Source organism: Diceros bicornis, chromosome 17 (genome assembly GCF_020826845.1).
Source record: "Diceros bicornis minor isolate mBicDic1 chromosome 17, mDicBic1.mat.cur, whole genome shotgun sequence".
In the NCBI taxonomy this organism is placed as follows: domain Eukaryota; kingdom Metazoa; phylum Chordata; class Mammalia; order Perissodactyla; family Rhinocerotidae; genus Diceros; species Diceros bicornis.
The window spans coordinates 19,684,872-19,710,040 of record NC_080756.1 but is presented as its reverse complement, the minus strand read 5'-3'; the positions used below and the strand labels follow the sequence as shown (position 1 = coordinate 19,710,040).

General features: G+C 40.4%; 1 protein-coding gene across 4 annotated transcripts in view; it reads right to left on the bottom strand.

Annotated features, from left to right (window-relative positions):
* Positions 1-12,296: 12,296 nt before the first annotated feature.
* CERS5 (ceramide synthase 5) overlaps positions 12,297-25,169 on the bottom strand; it is a 28,051-nt gene continuing 15,178 nt past the window's right edge. The window contains exons 2-10 of one of the 4 annotated variants that reach the window (XM_058558289.1): positions 22,692-22,797; positions 21,711-21,841; positions 20,947-21,004; positions 19,138-19,188; positions 18,343-18,435; positions 16,621-16,749; positions 16,407-16,513; positions 15,461-15,617; positions 12,297-13,158 (exon numbers count right to left, since the gene is read on the bottom strand). In XM_058558289.1, the coding sequence (XP_058414272.1) occupies positions 13,009-13,158; positions 15,461-15,617; positions 16,407-16,513; positions 16,621-16,749; positions 18,343-18,435; positions 19,138-19,188; positions 20,947-21,004; positions 21,711-21,841; positions 22,692-22,797 (982 nt within the window). In that variant the 3' untranslated portion in view covers positions 12,297-13,008. The other 3 variants (XM_058558293.1, XM_058558292.1, XM_058558291.1) reach the window with 3 other exon arrangements.

Here is a 25,169-nt window from a genome sequence, read left to right as displayed (position 1 = left end):
TCTGACCTTTCACTCTCCCATGCTGGGCCAGGTGTCTGTAGAAGATACCACTTTTCCTCTAAAAAAATCTTTAAAAGCACCAGTAGCTAAGACAGTTTTGAAAAGGAACAAAGAAGATGGGTTGGGCCTACCAGATATCAAGACTATAGTAGAAAGTATGGGGCCGGCCCCGTGGCTTAGCGGTTAAGTGCGCATGCTCCGCTCCTGGCGGCCCGGGTTCAGATCCCGGGTACGCACCGACGCACTGCTTCTCCGGCCACGCTGAGGCCGCGTCCCACATAGAGCAACTAGATGGATGTGCAACTGTGACATACAACTATCTACTAGGGCTTTGGGGGGAAAAAATAAATAAATAAATAAATCTTTTTTTTTTTTTAAATATCAAAGTTTTATTTATTATTTATTATTTATTTATTTTTAATTTTTATTTATTTATTTATTTCTCCCCAAAGCCCCAGTAGATAGCCGTATGTCATAGTTGTACATCCTTCCAGTTGCTGTATGTGGGATGCGGCCCCAACATGGCCGGAGAAGCGATGCGTCGGTGCGCGCCCAGGATCCGAACCCGGGCCGCCAGCAGCGGAGCGCGCGCACTTAACCGCTAAGCCACAGGGCCGGCCCCTAAAAAAATCTTAAAAAAAAAAAAAAAGACTATAGTAGAAAGCTAATAGTACTCTAAATGGTGTGGTCTTAGTGCAGGAGTAGACAAATAGACCAATGGCACAGAATAATAAACTCAGAAACAGATTAATATATATATGAGAAATTGAATACAATAGAGGATACATCGCAAACCCATGGGGAAAAATGAGGTTGGAACATTGAAAACCATCCATACTCTGTTGTTTCTGGGTGCATATATTATCGTAAAGTATAAGGAAATGGATTGAAAGGACACACCAAACTCACAATAGTAGTTGTCATATTGGGAGGGAGGTGAGGTGGCGTAGGGCACAGGTTAAAGAGGTCTTAAATGAAAACTGTTTACTCACAACACTCCTGACGCCAAGTATGTGAGTTTTTCCCACACCAAACAATTCTCCAACTCTCTAGACACCAACTGGGTGTCGTACAATTCATTTCTGCTACTAGCTTCCTGGAGTTAGCACAGACCCCACAGCTGAAGGGCTTAGTCCCACAAGACTGCCCACTTCAGATACCAATCACAAGTAGTGTGTCCCCAGGTTATCCACACTTGTGCCTGATTTGGCTACAAATTGGTTCCCACAACCTCCTCCTTAGGTTTGATAATTTGCTATAATGGCTCACAAAACTCAGGGAAACACTTTATTTACTCTTACTGGTTTATCGTAAAGGGTACCACTCAGGAACAACCAGATGGAAGAGACCCATAGGGCAAGGTGTGGGGCCCACCACTCTATCAACACCTTAATGTGTTTACCAACCCGGAAGCTCTCTGAACCCCATTTTTTAGGGTTTTTATGGAGGTTCTATTACATGAGCACAGTTGATGAAATCATTGGCTGTTGATGATAGCTCAATCCCCAGCCCCTTCCCCCTCCCTGGAGGTTGGAAGAGTAGGTCTGAAAGTTCCAGCCCTCTAATCATGCCTCCTTCTGGTTCCTCTGGCAACCAGCCGCCATCCGGAAACTATCTAGGGGCCTACCAAGAGTCACCTCATTAGCATACAAAAAGATACTTATCACTGGAGATTCCAAGGGTCTTAGAAGCTCTGTGCCAAGAACCTGGGACCAAATATATATTTCTTATATCAAACATCACAGGTCTCTAAGTTTTTATTTTATTTTTTTATTATTTATTTATTTATTCCCCCCCCCAAAGCCCCAGTAGATAGTTGTATGTCATAGCTGCACATCCTTCTAGTTGCTGTATGTGGGACATGGCCTCAGCATGGCCAGAGAAGCGGTGCGTAGGTGCGCGTCCGGGATCCGAACCCGGGCCGCCAGCAGCCGAGCGCGCACACTTAACCGCTAAGCCATGGAGCTGGCCCGGTCTCTAAGTTTTTTATTTCTTTTACAAATAAGATTGGAAATAAGACAAAATGTTAGAGATATTAATTCTGGGTATTGGAAATGTGGGCGCTTAGAGTATTTATGTTTTCCTGCTTTTTTTTTTTTTCAATTTCTCAAAGAAAACTTAAGGGGAGAAAAAATACTTTTGATGGCTTCCTATTATTTATGTCAGTGGCTCTTAGCAGAAGTGGCACCCCCCACACAAGACAAGTGAAAGTATTTTGATTGTCACAATGCTTGGGAAGCATCTCTGGCATTTAGTAGGTGGAAGCCAAAGATGCTAGACTGCTTGCAATGCCTGGGATGGTCTTGCATAACAAATTGTCCCAAGTCCTACACAACTATCAAATGTCCCCAGAGATATTCAAGTAAGTGAAAAAACAGTTTATAATTAGCTGAGCCTATAACCTAACTCTCTTTTACATATAAACACAAAGTATTTTTTGCACAATTTTAATGTATTCTGAATTCTCTAGGCATGCAACTACTGTATTAATGGGGGGAAGATTGTACAGTAGTTTGTTTTATTCAGAACTAATATTTACCATTTCAGAAAACCATGCTGTTGGTGGGAGAGCCTGTTCTTGGTATTTGAGTCTCTAACACAATTGTATCAGTCTGCATTTGTAGCCATTGTATTCATGGTGAATGTACAGAAGTGCAAACAAGCATTTGAGTGCTAGTATAACTATGTCCAAATATTTATATATGGAAATCATTTTATTATAAATTTTTGAAAAATTCTCCTTTATATTACTACTAGGGCATTATGCTGATTTTTAAAAATTATGTGTGTAGCTAAGTTAAATATCTACTGATTGTGTTTAAGGATAGTAAAGGGAGTGTTACAAATATTTGTTATACAAAGTAAGTGGTTTAGAAATAATCCACTCACATTTGGTCAACTTTTGCTATGGTGCTGAGGTCATGTTAATTTTATGCATCAACTTGACTAGGCTGTGGTGCCCTGTTGTTTGGTCAAACACCAGTTTGGATGTTGCTGTGAATGTATTTTTTAGATTTAATTAACATTTAAATCAGCAGACTTTGAGTAAAGCAGTTCAGCCTCCCTAATGTGGATAGGCCACATCCAATCACTTGAAGGCCTTAAGAGCAAAGACTGAGAGTTCCCAAAGAAGGAATTCTGCATCAAGACTGTAACATAGAAACTCTGCCTGAGTTTCCAGCCTGTAAATCTTGGACTCAGGGCTGCCACATCAACTCTTCTTACCTGAATTTCCAGCTTGCCGGCCTGCTCTACAAATTTCAGAATTGCCAGTCCCTACAATTGTGTGAGCCAATTCCTTAAAGTAGATCAGTCTGTCTGTCGCTCGCTCTCTCTCTAACCTATTGGTTCTCTTTCTCTGGGGAACTCAAATAGAGCAGATAATGCCGATATGTATCTGTCCAGTCTTGCCTTTTGGCCTAGGTTCCAGTACCTCCGATTGTCTAATGGTCATTTTCACTTGGAGCACCTACTGTCGTTTCAAATACGGCTTGTCAAAACCTAAACTCAAGCAATTGTTTAGTATTTACTGAGCACGAACTGTATTTAATCAAGAATAGACATATTTGCTGTTAAACTAAGATGAAGGCATATAATCAAGTTCATCAGTTATTACACCAAATATCAATAGACTGAATTCTCTCATTAAACAACAAAGACTAATAGATTGGGCTAAAAAAGCAAATTGAAGTTATATGTAGTTTCTAATAAACATACTCATTATTAATAAAGGAAAGTTGAAAATAGATGGATAAGACATACTAGACGAATACAAACAAGTGTAAAGCAAGAGTGATAATATTAAGAAAAGTTAACAAACACTAAACAGAATAAAGAGATCATTTGGTAATGCAAAAAGACAATTTATGAAGAAGAGATGATTATCATAAATTTGTTTGCAACAAACAACAAAGCAACTAAAAAACTAAAGCAAAAATTCTTAGGAATGCAAGGAGAACAGATAAAAATATAATTATAGTGAGAGGCTTTATTATACTTTGTTTAGAACTGAACGGTACTAGAAGAATAAAATAGGACTGAGAAGAAATGAATGATACAAACAACAAACCTGATATATATATATATGCATATATGTGTATATATAATAAATATAGAACAGATAATTTTCCATAAATATCTATAGAACATGTAAACATCAATTGTATATTTGGCTATTCCAAAAAAAATTTTTTAACAAATTTAAAAGTAGGAATTTTATAGTCTGCATTCTCTGATCCATCCAATAAAATTATAGATAAATGACAATCTCAACTACTTAGAAATGAAATATTCCCGGGCAATCCTTAAAGAGAAAAATCAAAACTGAAATTTTCAACTATCTTTAAAGCAATGAAACAAAATATTTCATATAAAACTGCAGGACACAGCCTAACCTGTTGTCAGGAAATGTATGCCCTTAAATGCCTTCACAAGAAAAAAAAAAAAAAGTAAGTGTTGGGCTTTATAGAGATGAGTACCACTGGCTACTGGGTCAAGGTCAGATTCGCTGTCACGATATTCAAGACCTCTTGGGCTGACCGGATGGCGCAAGCGGTTAAGTGCGCGCTCTGCTGCGGTGGCCCGGGGTTCGCCGGTTCAGATCCCCGACGTGCACCGATGCACCGCTTGTGAAGCCATGCAGTGGCGGCGTCCCATATAAAGTAGAGGAAGATGGACATGGATGTTAGCCCAGGGCCAGTCTTCCTCAGCAAAAAGAGGAGAATTGGCAGATGTTAGCTCAGGGCCGATCTTCCTCACACACACACACACACACACACACACACAAAACCTCTTTTGTGCTCCATAGCAACCAGTATATACCCCTTTCATAGCACTTTTAATATTTAAATAATACAGGGCATTCTCTTGTTAATGGCAATATGTTTGTACAGTCTTTCTATCAAAAGTTTAAAGTGTCTATACCCTTTTACCTAGCTATTTCACTGCTAGGACTTAAAAATATTCACACAACTGCTCAACATATTTGTACAAGGATATTATTTGCACCCTATTATTTTAATAGTACAGAATCTTAAAGAATTAGTTAATGAATAATGGTATACCCATAAAGTGGAATGTTAGTCAAAACCAACAGAATATATATGGTATGATCTCATTTTTGTTTTAAAAGAAACATATTTGTATACATGTGGTTATCTGATAAGTGTTCTGGAAGACTATGTACCAAACTGTTAACAGTGATTGAGGAGAATAGGGATGTCGTGTACTTCCTTAATCACATTTTTTACAATAAGCATGTATAGCTTTTATAATAAAAATAGTTTTTGAGTTTCAAACATATATAGAAGCTGAGGGAATAGAAATAAAACACTTATACCCATCCCTCAGTTTTAACTGTTATCAACATATTGCCAGAATTAAGGACAAAAAAAAGAAATGTGTTCATTTGTATCATATCTACTAGTCTGTAAGCTTCTTAATTTTTTTTTTTTTTAATTTATTTTTCCCCCAAAGCCCCAGTAGATAGTTGTGTGTTATAGCTGCACGTCCTTCTAGTTGCTGTATGTGGGACGCGGCCTCAGCATGGCCGGAGAAGCAGTGTGTTGGCGCGCGCCCGGGATCCGAACCCAGGCCGCCAGTAGCAGAGCACGCGCACTTAACCGCTAAGCCACGGGGCCGGCCCTAGTCTGTAAGCTTCTTAAGGTCAGGAATACATGAATATATGTTCAATGTAAAATATTTAAAAATACAGATAAGTAAAAGTACCCCTTTTAAAAGTCACTCCCCTTCCTCCCCATCCCATTGGCCTACTCAGAAATTACCAGTGTTACAGTTTGGTGTATTCTTCTAGACCATTTACAATGTGTTTATGTCTACATAAAGATATATAATGTATGTTGATTGAATTCTCTTTTCTCTGGTCTGTTCTACTATTCAGAGGCCAAAGACTCAGGAGAGAAGCACTAATGGGCAAGGCCTGGGACACCATGGCTCTCCTCACCCTCTGTTAGTCAGGGTCAGTTTTGGTAGCAGGGTTATGGCTTGTCATGGGAACCCTATTGGAGGGAGGGGACACTGAAGGAAAGAGGCCAGGCAGACAACTGAGAGCCACAAAAAGGAATGTCTCCATAACTATGTGAGCCAATTCTTATAATAAATTACCATCAGACAGCAGAGCCATGTTCTGCCAAAAAGTTTAATGTTACTGTTCCCTAAATGACTTTCACAGACCAGTCATTTGAGCGAAGGCAGATCCCAAATCTGCTTCTGTTTTTATAGGCCTGGGGCTTGTGGCTAAACTCTTCTTGATGAGGTCTACCCTACGAGAGACGTTAGTGAACAAGAAGAAAAAATAGGACTATATGCAGATGGCTGAGATGAAGGTGGTACAGATTATAAACTTACTATGTATTGGCCTATGCCAATTCATAATCTCCTTTGTTATAAAGCCATTTCCTGTACCTAAGATCCAGTCCCAAGTCATAGGATAGCCCTCTCCGTGACTGCTTTTAGGAGACTCATTTTGCTGCCTTAAACCTTTGAGGGCTTCCATGACCTACCAGCTAAAATTGAACTCCAGCATGATAGTCAAGGTTCTTCACAATCTGGCCGCAAGCCGCCTTCTTATTCTCATCTCCTGCCACTTTCATCCAATTCCAACAAATTACAATTCCCCGAAAATGCCACGTACTTGTTTTTACATTTTAAAAAAATGTTGAAATTATGAATTATTCCAAACTTACTGAAGAACACCAAAAATAAAATATCATACCATATACTCATCTTGCCCACATCCTCCCTCCCCAAAGATAAACACTATCCATCCTTCAGTTCCTGTATATGTTTCTGTACTTTTACTAAAGTACCCTTAATATTATTTTTGGGTTAAAAAAGTAGTGTTCATTGCATCAAATGGGACATATTCTTTTGCAACTTGCCTTTTTCATTCAATGTTATGTTATTTATATTTATCCATTGTGCTGGTTAATTTTATGTGCCAAGTTGACTGGACCATTGAGGGACCAGATATTTGGTTAAACAGTATTCTTGGTGCATCTGTGAGAATGTTTCTGGATGAGATTAACATTTGAATCTGTAGACTAAGTAAAGCAGATTGCCCTCCCCAGTGTGATTGGGCCTCATTCAATCTATCGACAGCCTGAATAAAATAAAAAGGTGGAGTATGAAAGAATTCTTTCTCTTCACTTGACTGTCTTCCAAAAAAATTGGCCATGAAAACCCTGTGAATAGGTTTTCATGGTTTTAAATATCAGACGGTAGAGCCCTGTCTCATACAGCAGGCAGGTGAGAGGATGGCACAAAAAGACTGGCAGGGTTTCACTCTGCTGTACACAGGGTTACTAGCAGTTTTAATCGACTGGACAGCGCTAACAACAAACTTGACTGTCTTCGAGCTGGGATATTGGTCTTCCCCTGCCTTCGGACTCAGACTGTAACTTACATCAGTTCTCCCGGTTGTCAAGCCTTTGGACTCAGATTGGGACTATACCATCTGCTCTCCTGGGCCTCCAGCTTGCTGACTACAGATCCTGGGATTTCTTAGTCTCTATAAGCATGTAAGCCAATTTCCTTGTAATAAATGTGTTTAAAAATTTATATATATATATATCTCCTATTGGTTCAGACTGATACATCCATATTGACAGGAAAACTTAGTTCATTCATTTTAATTGCTGTATAATAATCCAATTACAGGGCCGGCCCCGTGGCTCAGCAGTTAAGTGCCTGCGCTCAGCTACTGGCGGCCCGGGGTTTGGATCCCAGCGCGCACCGACGCACCGCTTCTCCGGCCATGCTGAGGCTGCGTCCCACATGCAGCAACTAGAAGGATGTGCAACTATGACATACAAGTATCTACTGGGGCTTTGGGGAAAAAATGGAGGAGGATTGGCAATAGATGTTAGCTCAGAGCCAGTCTTCCTCAGCACAAAAAAAAAAGGATTAGCACGGATGTTAGCTCAGGGCTGATCTTCCTCACAAAAAAAAATAATAATCCAATTACATGAGTAAATCAATTTATTCCATTCCTCTAGTGAAAGATGATTGGGTTGCTTCCATTTTTTCCCTTTTATAAATAGCAATGCAATGAGTATTCTTGGACGTTTTCTTGGGCCCATGTGCTGGTTTCTCCAAAAGAGGAATTATTACTAATATTTAGCTTTACTAGTTATTAAGTTGCTTTTCCAAAGTGGTTATGTCAGTATCACTCTCACCAGCAACATGTCCCTATTCTGTTGGTGTGAAGTGGTTTCTATTCATTTTAATTTATGTATCAGTGATTTCCAGTAAGGCTGAGCACACTTTTATTGATTTATTACCATTAGCATATTCACCCTCTAGGAATTGCCTATTCTTTGCCACTCCCCACCCCACCGCCTTTTTCTTGCTATTGGGTTGTCTTTGTTGTTTCTTTAATTATACGTATTCTGGATACTAGTATTTTATTAGTTATATGTGTTGCAGGTCTGAGATCATCTTTTGGAGTTTGTTTACTTGGGGGGGTGGTGGCAGTGGTAGTGGTGTAAGAATCCCACATTGAGTGCATCATCATGCACAGGTCTCTTCAAAGCAGGCCCATAACTGATCTGAGACCCATTTTCATGCAAGTTCTTACCTGGGATGGCGTGGGGGTTCATGGTGTTTCCCAGCCCACACAGGAAGTGTCCCTTAGGTTCTCAAATTCACATTAAGTGTGGGTCTAGAATTTGAGAAACTTCTCAAGAGTCTCCCGACCCCACAAGCCCAAACATTCAAACTTCCTTGCTTTCTCCTTTTGCCAGCTGGGTGATTTGTAATAGTTCTGCCCTTTCACTAAGGCTGTTGCTCTTGCAGGGTTCCAGCTTTATCTGGAGGGCCCAGTTCCAGCTTCCTGCGTGGGACCACAGTCTTGTCTCTTGTCAGCATTAAAACTCAAGTCCTTAAGTTATATGCCCCTTATCCCTCCAGTAATTGCATCAGCTGTTTTGCCTTCTGCTTTTGTGTCCCTTTCTTGGAAGCTCAACTATGCATTAAAAAATAAAACAAAACAAAACAAATACTTAATCCACCATTTCTAGATGTTTGTCTCAGGTTATTTTAGTCTGCATTAAGCTAGAACTGATATCTTGCATATACTCTCACATGTCTTCTAAACACAATACCTTTCCATTCCTGTTTTCTTGGCAAAACTGTACTCATCTTTAATGGCCCAGCTCCACTTTCAAGTTTTCTCCCAACTTGCCAAGAATAATTTAGAATAGTTTTTTTTTTTTGGTGAGGAAGATCAGCCCTGAGCTAACATCTGACGCTGATCTTCCTCTTTTTTTGCCCAGGAAGACTGGCCCTGAGCTAACATCTGTGCCCATCTTCCTCTACTTTACATGGAACACCGCCACGGCATGGCATGACAAGCGGTGCATCAGTGCGCGCCCGGGATCCGAACCCGCAAACCCGGGCCGCCAAAGCGGAACGCGTGCACTTAACTGCTTGCCCCACTGGGCTGGCCCCCTAGAATAGTTCTTATCACATTGTATTATCTCCCCCCCCCCCATTACCAGGGTATGTGCTCTTTGAGGGTGGAAACCAGATCTTGTTCATCTTTCTGTCCCTAGTTTCTGTCATATTGCACAAAGTAGGTACTTAATAAATGTTTTATTGAACTGAAACTATCTCCCTGTATGAATACTGGATCTAAAGGCTAAAGAACTTGGTTTAAAATCAGCATACTATCACCCACTAACTAAACTCCTGTGATTATTTTTTAGGATTGTGACAATATGAAAACTCATGATACGTGATGGGCAATCTAAGGTGTTTGTGTTTTTTAAAGAACTTTGGAAAGTGTTTCCTCATTGTGGCAGACTGAATTTTTCAAAGATGCATGCAACTGTATCTCCCATTCCACATGCTCTTCTGCAGTGACCTTGCCACTCCTTCAAGAGGTAGAGTCACCCCCTTGAATCTAGGTGGTCTGCGTGACCACTTTGATCAATAGAATACAGTGGGAATGATGTGTGCCAGTTCCAGACGAAATTCTTAAATGGCCTAGCAACTTATGCGTCTTGCCTCTTGGACCACAACCACTTGTGCAAAGCCCAAGATGCACCGAGGGGTCATGTGTACGTACTTTAGTTGACAGCCCTGACTGAGTTCCTAGGGAACAGCCAACATTAACTTCTAGCCAGGCTAGCAAATCATCTTAGACATCAAGCCCAGTTGAGTCTTCAAATGACTCCATTCCCAGCTGCTATCTGACCACAACCACATGAGATATCTCCAGTTGAGCTCAGTCAACCAATCAAGCCATGAGAAATAATAAATTGTTCTTTTAAGCCACTGTATTTTAGGGTTGTTAGTTACTTAGTGATAGACACTCAGAACACTCATTCTGGAATGGGGATAATAATCCCTACTTTTACACAAGTGTTTGGAAGTTCACTTTTTTTGATGTATGTGAAATCCTTTTCTAAGCAGTAAAGCACTATACAAACATAAGTTTTTTTTTCAATAAATAATAAAGTTAAAACCCGTTTATATTCAACAGAGGAGAAGTAATGCCTTGCTTCTCTTACAGCTATTCCTAGTTCTCTGGTAGGGATGATGTGAGTCTGCATCTAACCCGCTCTCCACTGATTTGGGTCCTTCCTATCAGGCATGAAACCTTCCCAGGCCATCTACAAAACTGGCCTTCTGACAGTCTTGTTGTTCCAGTAACACTATCTTCTTCCAGTTCTGTATTCAAACCCCCTAGCGCCCTCTCTCTTACCCCTCACTCCAACTGTACGCATACAGTACCTTTTCAAAACAAGACCCTGTTCCTGTAATTAACCCTAATCTCAATTCACTCATCCAAGGGAAACTCTGATCAGTCTATGCCTCTGTCTAAATGTTTCTTCAGTATCTATTCTTCCTTATTATGACATCTTGGGAAGTGGATAGTATAGTGGTCAAGAATAGAGACACTGAGTGTGACTCTTTACTAGCTGTTTGACCTTAGGCAAGTTAACCACTTTTTGCTTCATTTTTTTCATATGTAAACTGCTTAATACAATGCCTGGCATGTAATAAAGAGCTATATGTTAGCTATTTTTATTTTTATTATTATATCACTTGGTTGCATCTTTTGTCCGATTAAGCAGGCCAACTAATCCAGATTGTATTTACAAAACAAATGTTAAAAAATTTCAAAAGGCAAACTATGTATCTTGTCTGACTTTCAAAAGCATTTTTCATTCATATTTCACAATTACTAGTCTATTCAACAATATGGCAAGGTGAGGAACTAAATCTAAGACCTCGGTCTTTTAGTCTTCCTGACTAGCTCTGACCAACTAACAGTGTAAGATTTTTTAGAACTTAATTTTCCCATGCCGTATAGTAAGTCTTCTTAAAATCCAGCCACTCAGTAAGTTTAATAGGGTCAATATCCCAATAATGTTAATGAACATCAAGTGAGTATCTGATTCTTAGAACAATAACATATTTCTTTCAATTTTCATGCATCTCCCTGACAATGAAGCACTCCATATGTCTTAATATACACAAGAGCATCTGGAAATATTCTGATAATCTGAATATTCACTAAATGGAAAACTATTCTGAGAGATGAATACCACTATTAGTGATTTTGCCAAGACCTCAACTAGAGAAAAATCTGGATTAGGAAGACTGTTTCTCCATGGGATAAAAGAGAAAACAGAACCAAGAAAACATCTGCTCAGACTCACTTATCGCAATCTTACAATGTTAACTGGCAGTCTCTGTATTCAATAATATGGAAAATACAGGCATCTAATTAAAGGTGTTTTAGCTCTTCAACCAAAGCCTCTGTTGGTTTGGCATATACATGCTTTTATCTGCTCAGTATTTTTGCTTGTAACCACTATACATGTTTATTTTTTCCTTAAAACTTAAAACCCTAGGGGCCAGCCGGGTGGTGTAGCGCTTAAGTTCACGCGCTCTGCTTCAGCAGCCCTGGGTTCGCGGGTTCGGATCCCAGGTGCGAACCTATACACCGCTCATCAAGCCATGTTGTGGCGGCATCCCACATACAAAATAGAAGAAGACTGACACAGATGTTAGCTCAGTGACCATCTTCCTCAAAGCAAAATGAGGAAGACTGGCAACAGATGTTAGCTAAGGGCCAATCTTCCTCACCCAAAAAAACAAAAACCACCTTAAAACCCTAAAATGTAGGTACTCTTTTCCCAGCCTGCAGAGAAAGGAAAAATTTGGTGTCCAAGGGCCTCTAGAATCAGACCTGAAAAAATTCTTAATTAGCTTATGAATTCAGGGAATTGGGGATAGTTTCATTAAAAGTGGCTGAGACAGCAAAGGAGGGTTGAAGCACTTTTAATCACAGAATAGTAAACAACAGTATAAACCGTTAACAGCTCACCCAGTGGCCATTGTCCTCTAGCCCTAAGCTCACCCTCTCCCACCCCCAACTCCCTGCGTACCATTGAGTAAAGAGCAGGGTAGGAAGCGGATCTAGCTAGGGACCACAGCAATTCTGGCCATCCATCCATGCTTGTCTGTTTCTATACAACTTCACGTGAAATATTCCAGCTCCGAAGAAGGAACAGTGCAGAACTTTGAGCTGAACTTGGCTGCTCTATTCAGATGGCCAGAGCCTCAGGAGCCATAGGCAACAAGGAAGGGGACAGTCCGGAGCCAGCATAATTCAAGATGTAGTCAAATCTGGAATTGAGGTGGGTTCAAAGGGGACCAGGCAAGGCCTAGTGGCCCCAGTCTAGAATTGTGCCCCAACCCAGGCAATGAAACTCATGCATATGCACAAATGCATATGCACACGAATACACACAAACACACACACACAGAGCAAATAACATTACTGAAAGAACCTGGAGGCTATTAAATACAAAATGGCAGAAATTTTTTAAAAAGTGAAAATATTTGCTTCTTTGATTCTCTTCAGTGCCCTGCAGACCCCACAGTCACAGGAGTGTAGATGGGGAGAGGCCCAAGAGGAGTAGGCTGCCAGTGTCCTACAAGTCCACGTGTGCTGAAGTCCCCATACCAACTGCCTTACTCTTCAGCCCAGTAGCTGCCTCCCATGTGACCATTCACCCGATTGGCACCATTGCTGGAGTTACTGCTGCAGGGGCTTTTTGTGCTGGTGGTCACATCTTCTTCCTCTGAGCTGCTCTCCACATCACTGCGATCATCCTTAGATACCTGGGTGGGATGGGGCCAAAGGTAGGAAAGGTGAGGATAGAACTTTTCTGGAATCATAAGACAGACTAAGCCCACAGAGCCCATCTTTGGGTACTATTCCCAATCTGGCCTACTTTCTGGTGGCACCTGACTCAAAATATTATCTGGACCATGGCTACTGTTGTGAATATCCTTTGTCTGCTTTCTGGGTTTCTTTCTCATCCTCTCTGATTCTGTTCTCTATGGAATAAGTTGCTTTGGTAGAGGGGTATATCTTTCAGGAGCAGCCTAAGAAAGCTGAAATCATTCACTGAGGTTAGATTTGAGGGAAACTCCAGACACCCTTTTCCCTCTTTCACCTCAAAAAATAGAAAAGGACACACAATACATATGGCTGTCATCACTGCTTCTATCTGCTGATGGTTGTGGCCACTGCAGTTCATACTGGTTATCTTAAGTTTTGCTTTATTGCCAAAGAAAGCTGATCCACAACTGGGCCTTTTTCAGTAGTTCTACTCTTCATGGGGTCAACTATCACTACCCCACAACACCATTTCTCCAGTAGCAAGATCACTTCTCTTATGCAACTTCAGCATCCCCAAGATACACATGGTGAAAAGAAAAGCAGATTGGCAGTCAGTGGGAAAAGAATCCCAGCCCTAATCATGCTACTACCTGTGAATCTTTACCTCTTAACCTCAGTTTTTTTGTTTTGTATTTTCAAATGAAAAGTTTGGATTAGAGCAGTGTCTCCCAATCTTAACTATCCTGCATATTAAGCAAAGTATTTCAAACTCTCTACCATGGACCCTAAAGTAAAGGAGAAAAATCCAGTGAGACCTATGTCAGACTTCTGATCTCCAGAACTGAAGGACAATAAATGTGTGTTTTTTTTAAAAAAAGTAAAAGCAAGAGAGGGAGTGAAAAAGGAAACAAAACTACAATTGCTGTTGCCAAGGAGTGGGCCACTTGCTTTGGTTAACTGTAAGGTTCTATAGCTGTTGACCTCTGAATCCAGATAACTAACTACCTGATCTTTAAGAAATTTCCACCAGAGGGCAGAGTGTGTCTAGATTTGAGGTAAAGGGAGGCTCAAAAAGGGGAAAAAGATAATAAAAAAGGAAAGGAAAAACAGAATAGTCTTGCCTCAATTTAGGAAAAAGAATCTGCCAACTTCAGCTCCAGTCAACAATGGCCCCACAAAGTCAGGAGAGAGAGCATATTCTGAGACAACACAGGGAACAGAAAGGAAAGCAGGAAGGAAGAGAAACACATTCAGACAGACATGCTTCACGGAATACTAGAAGCACAGTACACTTACATGCAAGAGATGAAACTGTCCAGCTCCCACCAGGCATAGAAAAAAGGAAGGAGGTGAGAAAAGAGTGGAGAGTATAGAGTCTGGGTCTAATCCTTCCTGGATAGGTTACCTGGTCAGGAAAGAAAAGCAGGGGAGAAAAGAGATGTCCAGTAGCTACAGCAAGATGCACAGGCACACTGAGCAAGTTCTGAAACCAACTGCAGCCATAAGGAACAGTGACACAGAGATCATATATGCCTGAGTAACATTCCATCCCTTTGTCCTAGAGTCAGTGTCCTCTCTAGTAGAACCCCTTCCCCTTGGGACTCTGTCTTACTGAGGGCTGAATCCCCAGCCCTTGGGCTAATCAAAGCCTGACTGTTTCAGAACTTGGAAAATTCAGTTATGAGTTTTATCATAAATGACACCTTTCTTTGTGCTTTTGGGCTCTTGGCATAAGATGAGCATTTGAAACCCTAAATACCCATCTCACTGAGGACACTTGCCTCATACAACAGTGGGGTAAGGCTGGTACTTAGTCCCTTGCATAAACCATATCTTGAACATCACAGTGTGGTCATCTTGGGGTAGCTTGTGAACTACCACACCACTCCTAGGCAATCTAACATCTCTGCTTTTATACAGTTTATATCTTGGAGCTCTGCATATGATTTCCTTTGAAAAAAGGCTCCCACATTAAAAACAAAAATATGAAATCCATTGACGTAGGTAGGTAAGGGGTAGGAAATGGTTGGGGGCATCTCCAAACTTAATCCTGTTCATTATTTAACAACAGATATTCCTAAGGGACAGGAAGAAGGCAGATCCTTCCTTTTGCATCTAAGCCATGTTTTAAAAGGCTAAACACTCAAACTTATAAAAAAGGTGAAAACTTTGGAGCCCTAGGCTTTCTGCTGGGTCTGCTTGTGTAGATGGGGCTCACTAGGCTAGACAGAGAGGTCTATTGAGTAATACGTATCTTCCCACCCAGCCCCAAAGAAAGAAGCCGTCTTTCACCCTCACCTTTCCTCGGATCAAGGCTTTGAAAGCAATGCGCACAATTAGGTAGGACCAGATGACGTGCAGAACCTGTAGGATCAGGAGAAGCCCATTGAAGAGCCACCAGGAGGCATAGGGCCCGATCATCTCCCAACTCTCAAAGAGCGTCGTGTTCAGAACCCTAGAAGAGGGAGGCCAATGGTCAGGTTCTAGAGTCAAAGCCAGGCAGACAGGGATGAAGCTGAGTTTCCTGGGAAGCAGAACCCTGTGTGTTTCCTCCCTCTATCTTCTATCAGTTGAAGTTCCAAGGATATTCATCCACAGTGAGAAAAGAATAAAGAAAAGGGGCCTACAGAGTTTTCTATCTTTAGGGACAGGTGAAGATACATAAATCTTAAGGACTGATGGAGTAAGTCATATTATTAATTGCTTCAAATATGCAGAATTTCACGAAATTGGGATGGCAACAGGATCATAATCCTAGGAATTACTCAGCTCCTTAGGCACATATAGGATAGTTGGTAGAAGATTCCCTCAGACGAAGAAGAATCTCCAACCCACAGAGTCATTCACTTTGTGCTATAAAGTAGCGAGTGTAGAAGTGACAGTGTGTGTATGCTGGTTAGGGTGGGGAAGGAAGAGGGTACAGAGCAGGAAAATAAGCAAGAAGAGCCTGAGAATTTTGTAATCAGTACAAAAGAAGGGAAAGGAATTACTCAGGCATAAAATGCAGACTGTTCCTGAGAATGAGTCAGGAAAGCCAGAGCCAAGTGAGTTGGATTCTCTGAGTCTGGATCACACCTCACTAGAAATATCGTGCATGGGAACTGAGGTCCTGTGAGAGTCCATAAAGGGTCAGGTTAGGCCAGGGAAAAAGCAAGCAATAGGGATCTTGGTGGTCTGTTCCCTAAATTGGCAAAAGATATCATTAGCTACCTACGTATCATAGCTCCACAGCCCTAACACTTACCAGAATGGATAGATTCCTAGACGAGTGGCCACAAAAACAGCACCGAAGATCACAAAAAGGGTGTCACAGAGGCGCTGATACTTGGCATAATTGGCCAGCTTGGCTGCCTGGAGAAAGGAAGATAAGAATTAAGTTGTGGAGATAGCCAGTTCTCACATAGGAAGAAGAGGAGAGAAAGAAAGGTATAATAAGGAAAGAGGGGTCAGGGTCTTACCTCCAGCAAGAAGTCTGAGGCATCATGTAGACACATGACCAGAGTTCCCACTCGAACCATGTTGTTGATGTAGGAGAAGGTGATGAGCCCAATGGTGGCCAAGTGATGCACGAACATAATCAGGAAGTCCTAGGACGGAATGGAAATAGAAGAGGCAGGTCAAGGCAAGGCCACAGAGATGCTATCCAACTCAATGCCCTGCACTGTTCTCTGAGGATCTTATGCCAACCCTTAGAGGTTTCATTCTGTTTTAGGGAGCTCCCTAGCATTTAATCCCAAACTCTCTACATTAGTGACTGACCCAGAATTTATGTTAATATAGCTCAAAGCACAGAAAAGATCAATTTTCTTTGATAGTTGCAGAATATGTGGAGCATGGATGCTGAGCTGATACTTGGGAATAATTTCCCAGGTGGTAGTCAGACATATAAGCCTTAGATATCCCTGAGATTCTAAGAGTCTTCTACTTTGATGAAGGAAATTTCAACCAAAGGGACCTAACAGAAAGGAGAGGTTTGTGGAGGGGCAAAGCCAAACTGTTCCAAAAAGTTTCAGAGAAATGCTAAACAATCCATCTTACTGCAAATACTTCCTGCTTTGATTTAAAGCTGTAATTTCCTCCTGGGTTCAAATGCCAAGGTTAGACCTGGAGAAATCTCTGAATACCTGAGTTATCAGACACATCTAATAAATACTCAGCCCAGTGAAGGACAGAGAGTGGGAGAAGACAGGTGAATTTGGGTCAGAGAAACAAGAATGAAAAGTCTGTGCTCTCTCCCCACAGATACAATGGTATGTTCTAATTCTTGAGCTGGGAATAGGTTCAAAAGTACACATTCTAGTATGTTTTAAAACTTACAAATATATTACAAACCTTTTTATATGTGTCATGTGTTAAAATAAAATTTTATAAGGGGACCTGTGTCTCCTGACCACAGGAGAGGGAAAGGCATCTGAACTAAGTATCAAGCTTCTAGGTTACACAACAACTAATAACCCAGATTAGTTTCAATCCATTCCCATAAATGCTAACCCTGGTTTTCCTTACCAAAGATAACCATGAGTTAGTAACAGATTAGGGATTAGGGTTAGAGCTGCTGGAACCATATTATGTCAGGTGGACACCAATAAAAGGTGAAGATTCTGTCCTTTCTGTCTGCTTATAAAAAACTTAAGTCATTTCCAACTTTGTCACTATGTGGGCAAGTCAACTCATTTCTCTGAATCTTTGTTTCCTAAAAAATAGCAAGAAAAGGGTAAACTAAATTATCTAAAACCCCTTCTAGTTGACATGCTTTGAGAATTGGGGTCACCAAGAAGGGAGAGCAGAGAGAGAACAAGGGTCCCTAATGCCAAACAAAGCCAGATCCAGCTTTTCTGGAATCAGGCCTTTTTCTGGATCAGGCCTTGCTATCCCTAAGTTCTGATTAGTTTCCTGAGCTTTATATATGTAAGAACCTTGGAGAAAAATAAGGAAAACTGGATGCTTCTTAGCTGATTAACTGTTCTCATCCTGGCTGCTCTGAATGTCTCAAATATACCTCATCATTAGTCAGGTCTCATTTCTGAGAACATGACAAAGAGCTAATAGTCCCAGCAAACCTACTTTCTCCCTCTTTTGTGATCCTATCAGGGCAGAGAATCCCTCACAAATAGCAGTAATGTAGCTGCTAGAAAGGAGAATGCAATAAGTTAGGGAGTTGAAGGAACCAATGTCCTTACCTTTCTTTTAATGTCTGTAAACTGAGAAAACATAAGAGACCAATAGAAGGCCAATTCCATGATATAATAGTAATAAAGCCCACTTGTCAGAGACTGGAAGAAAAAAAGAGGTAGTTAGAGTACTAGCTAGTCAGAGATTCATTCCATTTCTACAATTTTCTTTGTCTTGGAGGACCAATATTAGACATCCTTCCTCCCTATTATCCCCCAAGATCTGCAATAGCTAACAGACTTTGGATTGGTGTGGAGACTTAAACCTCTTCCCTCTGCCCTTCCACATATATATCTTCAGCTCTCATCTTTTAGAGATCAGATAAGGTTAAACATACTATAGCACAATCAAATCAGTGTGCCTAGAATTCTGGGCAGTTGATGCTCTTCAGGGGATTAACATACTGAGGCCTTCCCTTCTTCCTCTCTGTTAGCAGCTCCCTGACATTTTTCTAGTATATATTAGAAGCAAGATGCTCTTGAGGGGATTCCAAGTTATCCTTGATTCAAAAGGGATGCCTGAACCAGAAAGCACCTCATTAAGTGCCAGGAAGCTGCTTTTCTTTCCAGCTCAATTAGGATGAACACAATGGGGAACGTGGAACAAAAAGATCACTATGTTTCACCACTGTGGGGGCCCCAGAAATAGATACCTTGAATATACCACGCAAAGAGACTCAGCCCCTAATCCCTCAAGAATACCAAGGAAACATCCCATTGGCCCTGTGACTGGCAATGCACTCTCCCCCACCCCACCTTACACACCCACACAAGGCCCCTGTCTTGAAAGGGTTCCAATCCTACCTGGTATGGATAGCTATGCCAGCACTGTCTGGTGTCCCAGAACCAAGGTGACTAAGAGAAAAAAGAAAGACAATCCAAGTCAGCCTTCAGGATTCTCTCCTGGTTTACCTATATAATCCCCTTCTCTCTAGGCTAGGCGCAAAAGAGAGATGGGAAGGAAAAAGGCACCCCCCCTTGACAGAATTTAGGGATCCTTAAAGAGTCAATAAATAGCTATATTTTTCTTCTAGAACAAAAAGTGTTATTACAAATAGAAAAACCATGCTTTGAGGTAAATAAGAGCAGGGAGAGTTCTAGGATAATTTTTGGAAACACTGTCACTTGGGATATAGGAAATAGGGAGGTAGGAAGGCAACAGTTCCATTTGATAACTGAGAGAGATCCCCATGCTGAAGAGTCAAAAATCAACAGCAATCATCTCTAATGCAGTTTCAATTATGTCCTTGAAGGAATTTGTCCATTTCATTTAAGTTGTTGAATTTATTACTATTAAATTGTTCATAATATTATCTTATTATCCTTTCAATGTCTACAAGGGATCTGTAGTGATAACCTCCTTTTCTTCCTGATATTGATAATTTGTTTTCTCTCTTTTTCTTTTAGGGATTTATCAATTTTAATTAAACCTTTCAAAGAACCAACTTCTGGCTTTATTAATTTTTCCTGTTGTTTGTCTAATGCCTATTTATTTCTGCTTACTTTTTATTATTTCTTACCTTTAACTTACTTTGGGTTTACTTTGCTCTTCTTTTTCCAGATCTTAAAGTGGAAACTTAGCTCACTGATTTTAAAGCTTTCTTCTTTTCTGATATAAACATTTAAAGTTATAAATTTCCCTCTAAGGATATTTCAGCTGCATCCCACAAATTTTGCTATGTTGTATTTTTAGCATCATTTAATTCAAAATATTTTCTAATTTCTATTGTGATTTCTTGTTTCATTATGGGTTATTTAGAAGAGCTGTTTAACTTCCAAATATTTGCTAGATATCCTATTATTATTGATTTCTAATTTAATTTCATTATGGTCAGAGAACACATTTTGTAAAATTTTAATATTTTAAAATTTACTGAGACATTTTGTGGTCTAGCATATGGTCTGTTTTAATTGATGTTCCATGTACACTTGAAAATTATATATATTCTTCAGCTGTTGGTATAGGGTTCTATAAATGTCAATCAATTAGGTCAAATTGATTGTGTTATTCAAATCTTCTACATCATTAGTGATTTTTTTGTCTAGTGATTTAGTCAATTAATGAGAGAAGAGTATTAAAATCTCCAACTATGATTGTGTATTTGTCTATTCTCTTCCTTCAGTTCTGCTACGTTTTGCTTCATGTATTTTGAAGCCTCAATTATATCATTTAGAGGAAAATACAGTGAAAAAAAACATGAAATCAGTAATCAAAAAGCCTGAAATTCTTCTTTGATTCTGACAATTAACTGGAAAGTGGGAATAATACCTGTTTCTCCCACTTTAAAGGGTTACTGATTCCACTTCTGTATCTGTCTCGTCCTTGGAAGAACAGGATTTTTGTCAAGTGCTTTGCAAACCATCATGTACTATGCTGATTTAATTAACACTGATATCATCAGTATTATTTAGCGAAGAAACAGTAGAGTTATGAGGCTACTGAAGTCAGGCCCCAGCCAGAAGACAATCTATTTAGCATATAAACTTGGGCTATAGGCATCACAAAGAGAGAGGAAAAAAAAGGGAAAAATAAACGTCTAAAGGTATCTCTTATCTCTAGAGATGTCAGCATGATTAGAACTCAACAGAGGACCAGAGGAAGTTTAGACTCACCGACCAGAGAAATCTAATTCCGTAGCAGAATATACATAAATAAAAAGTGAATCTCCACCTGGGTGGGCAAAGAGTAGAGGTTAGATGAATATCCACTCAAAAGAAAGTCTTTGAGGCCAGGGAAGTCAAGATAGCAGATTTGGGGATAAGACAGTTTGGTGAGAAACAGGATAAGTTCCCAGAATAAAGACAAATACTGTTACCTAAAAAGCCAAAGACAGAGATACCTTCCAGCCTCTATTTAAAATAGATTTCCACAAGTGTCTACTGGTTTTAATCTTTTCTTCCATATCAGATTCCCTAATGGTAGTTCCTAATATTTTCTTTTTGCATGACAATGATCAATACAGTGCTCTGTTTCCAGAGAATAATTAGTAAGAACCCAGTAAAATGAGGTATAGTATGTCCAGAAAAGGGATGCTTCCCACCAAAATGTCAATTTAGAGCAAGCTGGTACTATCTCTATCAAGGTGTACAAGGGTGTACACATCTACCTACATAAGTGCAGTTACAGGAATTCACTCCCAATCTACTTGGGAAAGGGGAGCAAAGTGGAACTACATCTAGCTCAGCAGCAAGCATGTCCAAGAAACTAAGGGTGACCAGTCTTCCAGTTCTCTTCTTTCCTGCCTATAATACACTGAGTTAGCCCTCCAAATCCATTGACTGCTGTCCTAATAAGAGAAGTGATTTCCAAAAAGAAAACTTCAGTCCAGTCATACCCCACCCTTCTCCTCACTCCCCACCTCCCTCTGCACACCTACATGCTTTCACAGAATTTAGTGAGCGTTGGGGGCTTGTCCTGATTCCTCCGATGGCGAAACCAGCACTGGATTTTTCGGACATCCCAGTCCAGTTGCTTTGACAGGCCCTCCAGCCTTTTCTCATCAGGATACTGTAGATGTATGACCAGAGTCAGAACATCCCTTTCTCTTCAAACCTTTTATTAAATCCTTTTGACTAGCTGAGTGGCAAAGAGGTGATAACTACAGCAGATTAAGGGATGTTTATCTTTCCACGTTTCATCCCAAAAGTCATTTTTAGTAAAAAGTCCCATTTCCAGGGCTGGCCCAGTGGCGCAAGTGGTTAAGTGCGCGCACTCCACTGCGCTGGCCCGGGGTTTGCCGGTTCGGATCCCGGGTGCACACCAACGCACTGCTTGGCAAGCCATGCTGTGGCGGCGTCCCATATAAAGTGGAGGAAGATGGGCATGGATGTTAGCCCAGGGCCAGTCTTCCTCAGCAAAAAAAGAGGACGATTGGCAGATGTTAGCTCAGGGCCGATCTTCCTCACAAAAAAAAACAAGTCCCATTTCACACATTACAGACCTTTGCCACTCACCTATACACATCCTTGTTTGGTCTTCTCCCTTCAGCCCAAGATGAGCAAAAAAAGACATTACAAACCCAAACTACATTCAGTACTGTGCCCATCTTAATTATGTAACCAGGTAATCACAGAAGCTGGAGCAGGGAAAAACACCATCAAGATATGATGTGTGTGGGGGAAGAGGGGTGGTGGTGGCTGCTAGGCTTAAAACTCAATTGTATGACTTCTTTAAGGGGTCCTGGCCCAAAGGTATTCCCTGAGGGGATAAAGTTCTCCTTATAGCTGCATGGACTACCCAAATGTGAAAGATCACCCCATCCTATCCTTACTCTTGAGACACTTGCTCTCTATCCTCCCCTGCTCTATGAGGGCAATCCCTCACATGAAATCTCCTCTCTGTTTCTTTGCCCACTTACCTTAGTAATAGATATGAACACTTTTTCAAGGATGGCATTGGGTTGGGTCTGATAAGGACCACTGTCCAGGATGCCAACATGGCGTGCACAGGGTTTGGCAATAAATCTGTAATAGAGAAAACCCAAAAGCCAATTCTAAATATGGTTTGCTAAGCATGAAGGAAAGATCCTGATTAGGGGACTGATGAGAGAGAAAAGGGGAAACACTTGGCCAGGAGGCAGGACTTTTTGATTTAGTCCTGAATTCTGCCATCGACTCACTTGAGAAGTGACCTGTTTAAGAAATATTGGAATATAAGCTCTCTTTCCATTTTTCCCTGGCTTCTCATATCACATCTTGAGCTGTAGAGTCAGAAAGACTTAGATCAAATCACTAGTCTACCACTTACTGCCTGTATGAACTTGGGCAATTTATTTAATCTCTGTAAGCCTCAGTTTTTTCATCTATAAGATGAAGATAATATCAACATCTTTGCTACTCAATATAAGGGCCACAGATCAACAGCATTATTGGCTTTTCCTGGAAGCTTTTTAGAAATGCAGAATCTCAAACCCCATCCCAGACCTGCAAAATCAGAATTTGCATTAACAAGATCCCCAGGTGATTTATATGCCCACTAAAATGTTAGAAGCACTGGTCTATTTTACAACAATCTTATAAGTATTCAGTGAGATAATATATATGAAGACCCTGGCACAAGGGAGGTGCCTAATAAATGGTAGTTTTCCTTACAGCAAAAGATCAAGATCTTAATTGGAGGGAAAGGAGAACTGAGACTGAGCTCTTCCTAAATACAAATATCTTGGGTTGTGGTCATCTTTCTGCCTAATCAAAAGATTATGGAAATACTTAGAACATTCAGGAGTCCTGAAGATAGAAATCAGGAAACTAGGAAGGGTAAGAAAGAAATTATCTATTAGTAACTCAATTCTAGTCCCAGATCTACCACTAAATCATATATGCTTGGTCAAGTCACTTAACGCTTGGGTCTTGATTTCATCATCTAAAAGAAGCAGTTATATGAGATGATTTCTAAGATTTTTTCCCTATATCTAAGATTTCATGTTGTTATCATTGATTGTAATTAATTTCTAACTTTTAGATCTTTGAAAATTGAGGAACTAGTCCCTGGTTCTTCAAGAAAGATCTCCCTCTTGTCCACAACCATAGATTTTTGTGAGAATCGGCTCTAGGAAAAGCTCTATGTAGTCACTTTCAGGATAAGTCAAAACCAGTTTCAACTCTCCTAACATCTTAGGGAGTCACAAGATGAAACTATGACTGTGGGAGCATAAGATGAAGTGCTCTTGACCTACTTTCTTGATCTGCATTTGGATCCAGAATTTATCTCTTAGGGAAGGACTGAGAATAAGAAACTTTGTTTATTATCTTCCTCTATGAAAACTTCTTTTACCCTTATCACCCAAGTTCCCGAGCCATGGGGAAACATTTATTCAGAGCACAAAGTTAGCCACATCTGTAACCCCTTCTCCTCTCTCTTTTACACAGGAGGTACAAAACAGTTTCATTCCAAGGCCAATGCTAATAGATACTTTAATTTATATTTGCTGGTATATTATTCTGTGTACAAATATTTTACCCCCCACTCATGTTTAAACTCCTTGTAAACAGAGAATACACAGAGAATACCAGTTTTGTATTCACCAACGTTCTGTGCTCAGTAGTTGCTCAGTAACTGACAAGTGACAGTTCAAGCAAATCCCACCATTGTTCTATTAGAGCTCAGTTTGAAACCAGGATTGATCAGCATCCAGAAGAGTAATTAAGGCAATCATTCTTTGCTGTTGAGTTGGTGCCATATCAGAGACAAAGGCACTGAATCATCTCTCGCTGTCTCCTCCCATCTATATTACCTGTATGAAGAGGTATATCCAAAAACAAAAACAGCTTTTCCAATTCCTACTCTTACCCCTGATCCAGGACTCTTCCTCAATCCAGAAGCAGTCAGGTGATTAAAGGTCCTGGAGTTAGATTTTGCCCGCTAAGAGACTTTGTGGAAGTTACTCACCTATAGAATGGGGATAATAATATCTACTTCACAGGGTTATTTTAAAGATGAAATGACATGATGCATGCCTAGCCTGCACCTAACACTTACTAAATATTCATTAAAAGGCAGCAATTATTATTTTTATTAGAAACAGATAGTTCAGTCTGAGTATCCCCAGATGGCACCTCCGGCAGAAGGCAAGAAGAGCAAGAAATCCTCTTTCATACAACAGGGATAGGTTTGTACTCTGCTCCCCTGGGTGAAGCGAAGATAATTTTTTTATTATCTGGTCCTCAGAGCAGACTTAATATCCTAGAGTTATCATTAACTCACATCCTGTACTCATTAGTTCAGAGTTCAATGAAAGACATAAAGCTACTGGCATCCAGTCTGTTCTAGCTGTACAGACCCTAAGAAAATTTATTTGACAAATATTTATTGGGCACCTATTTTGTGCTATAACATG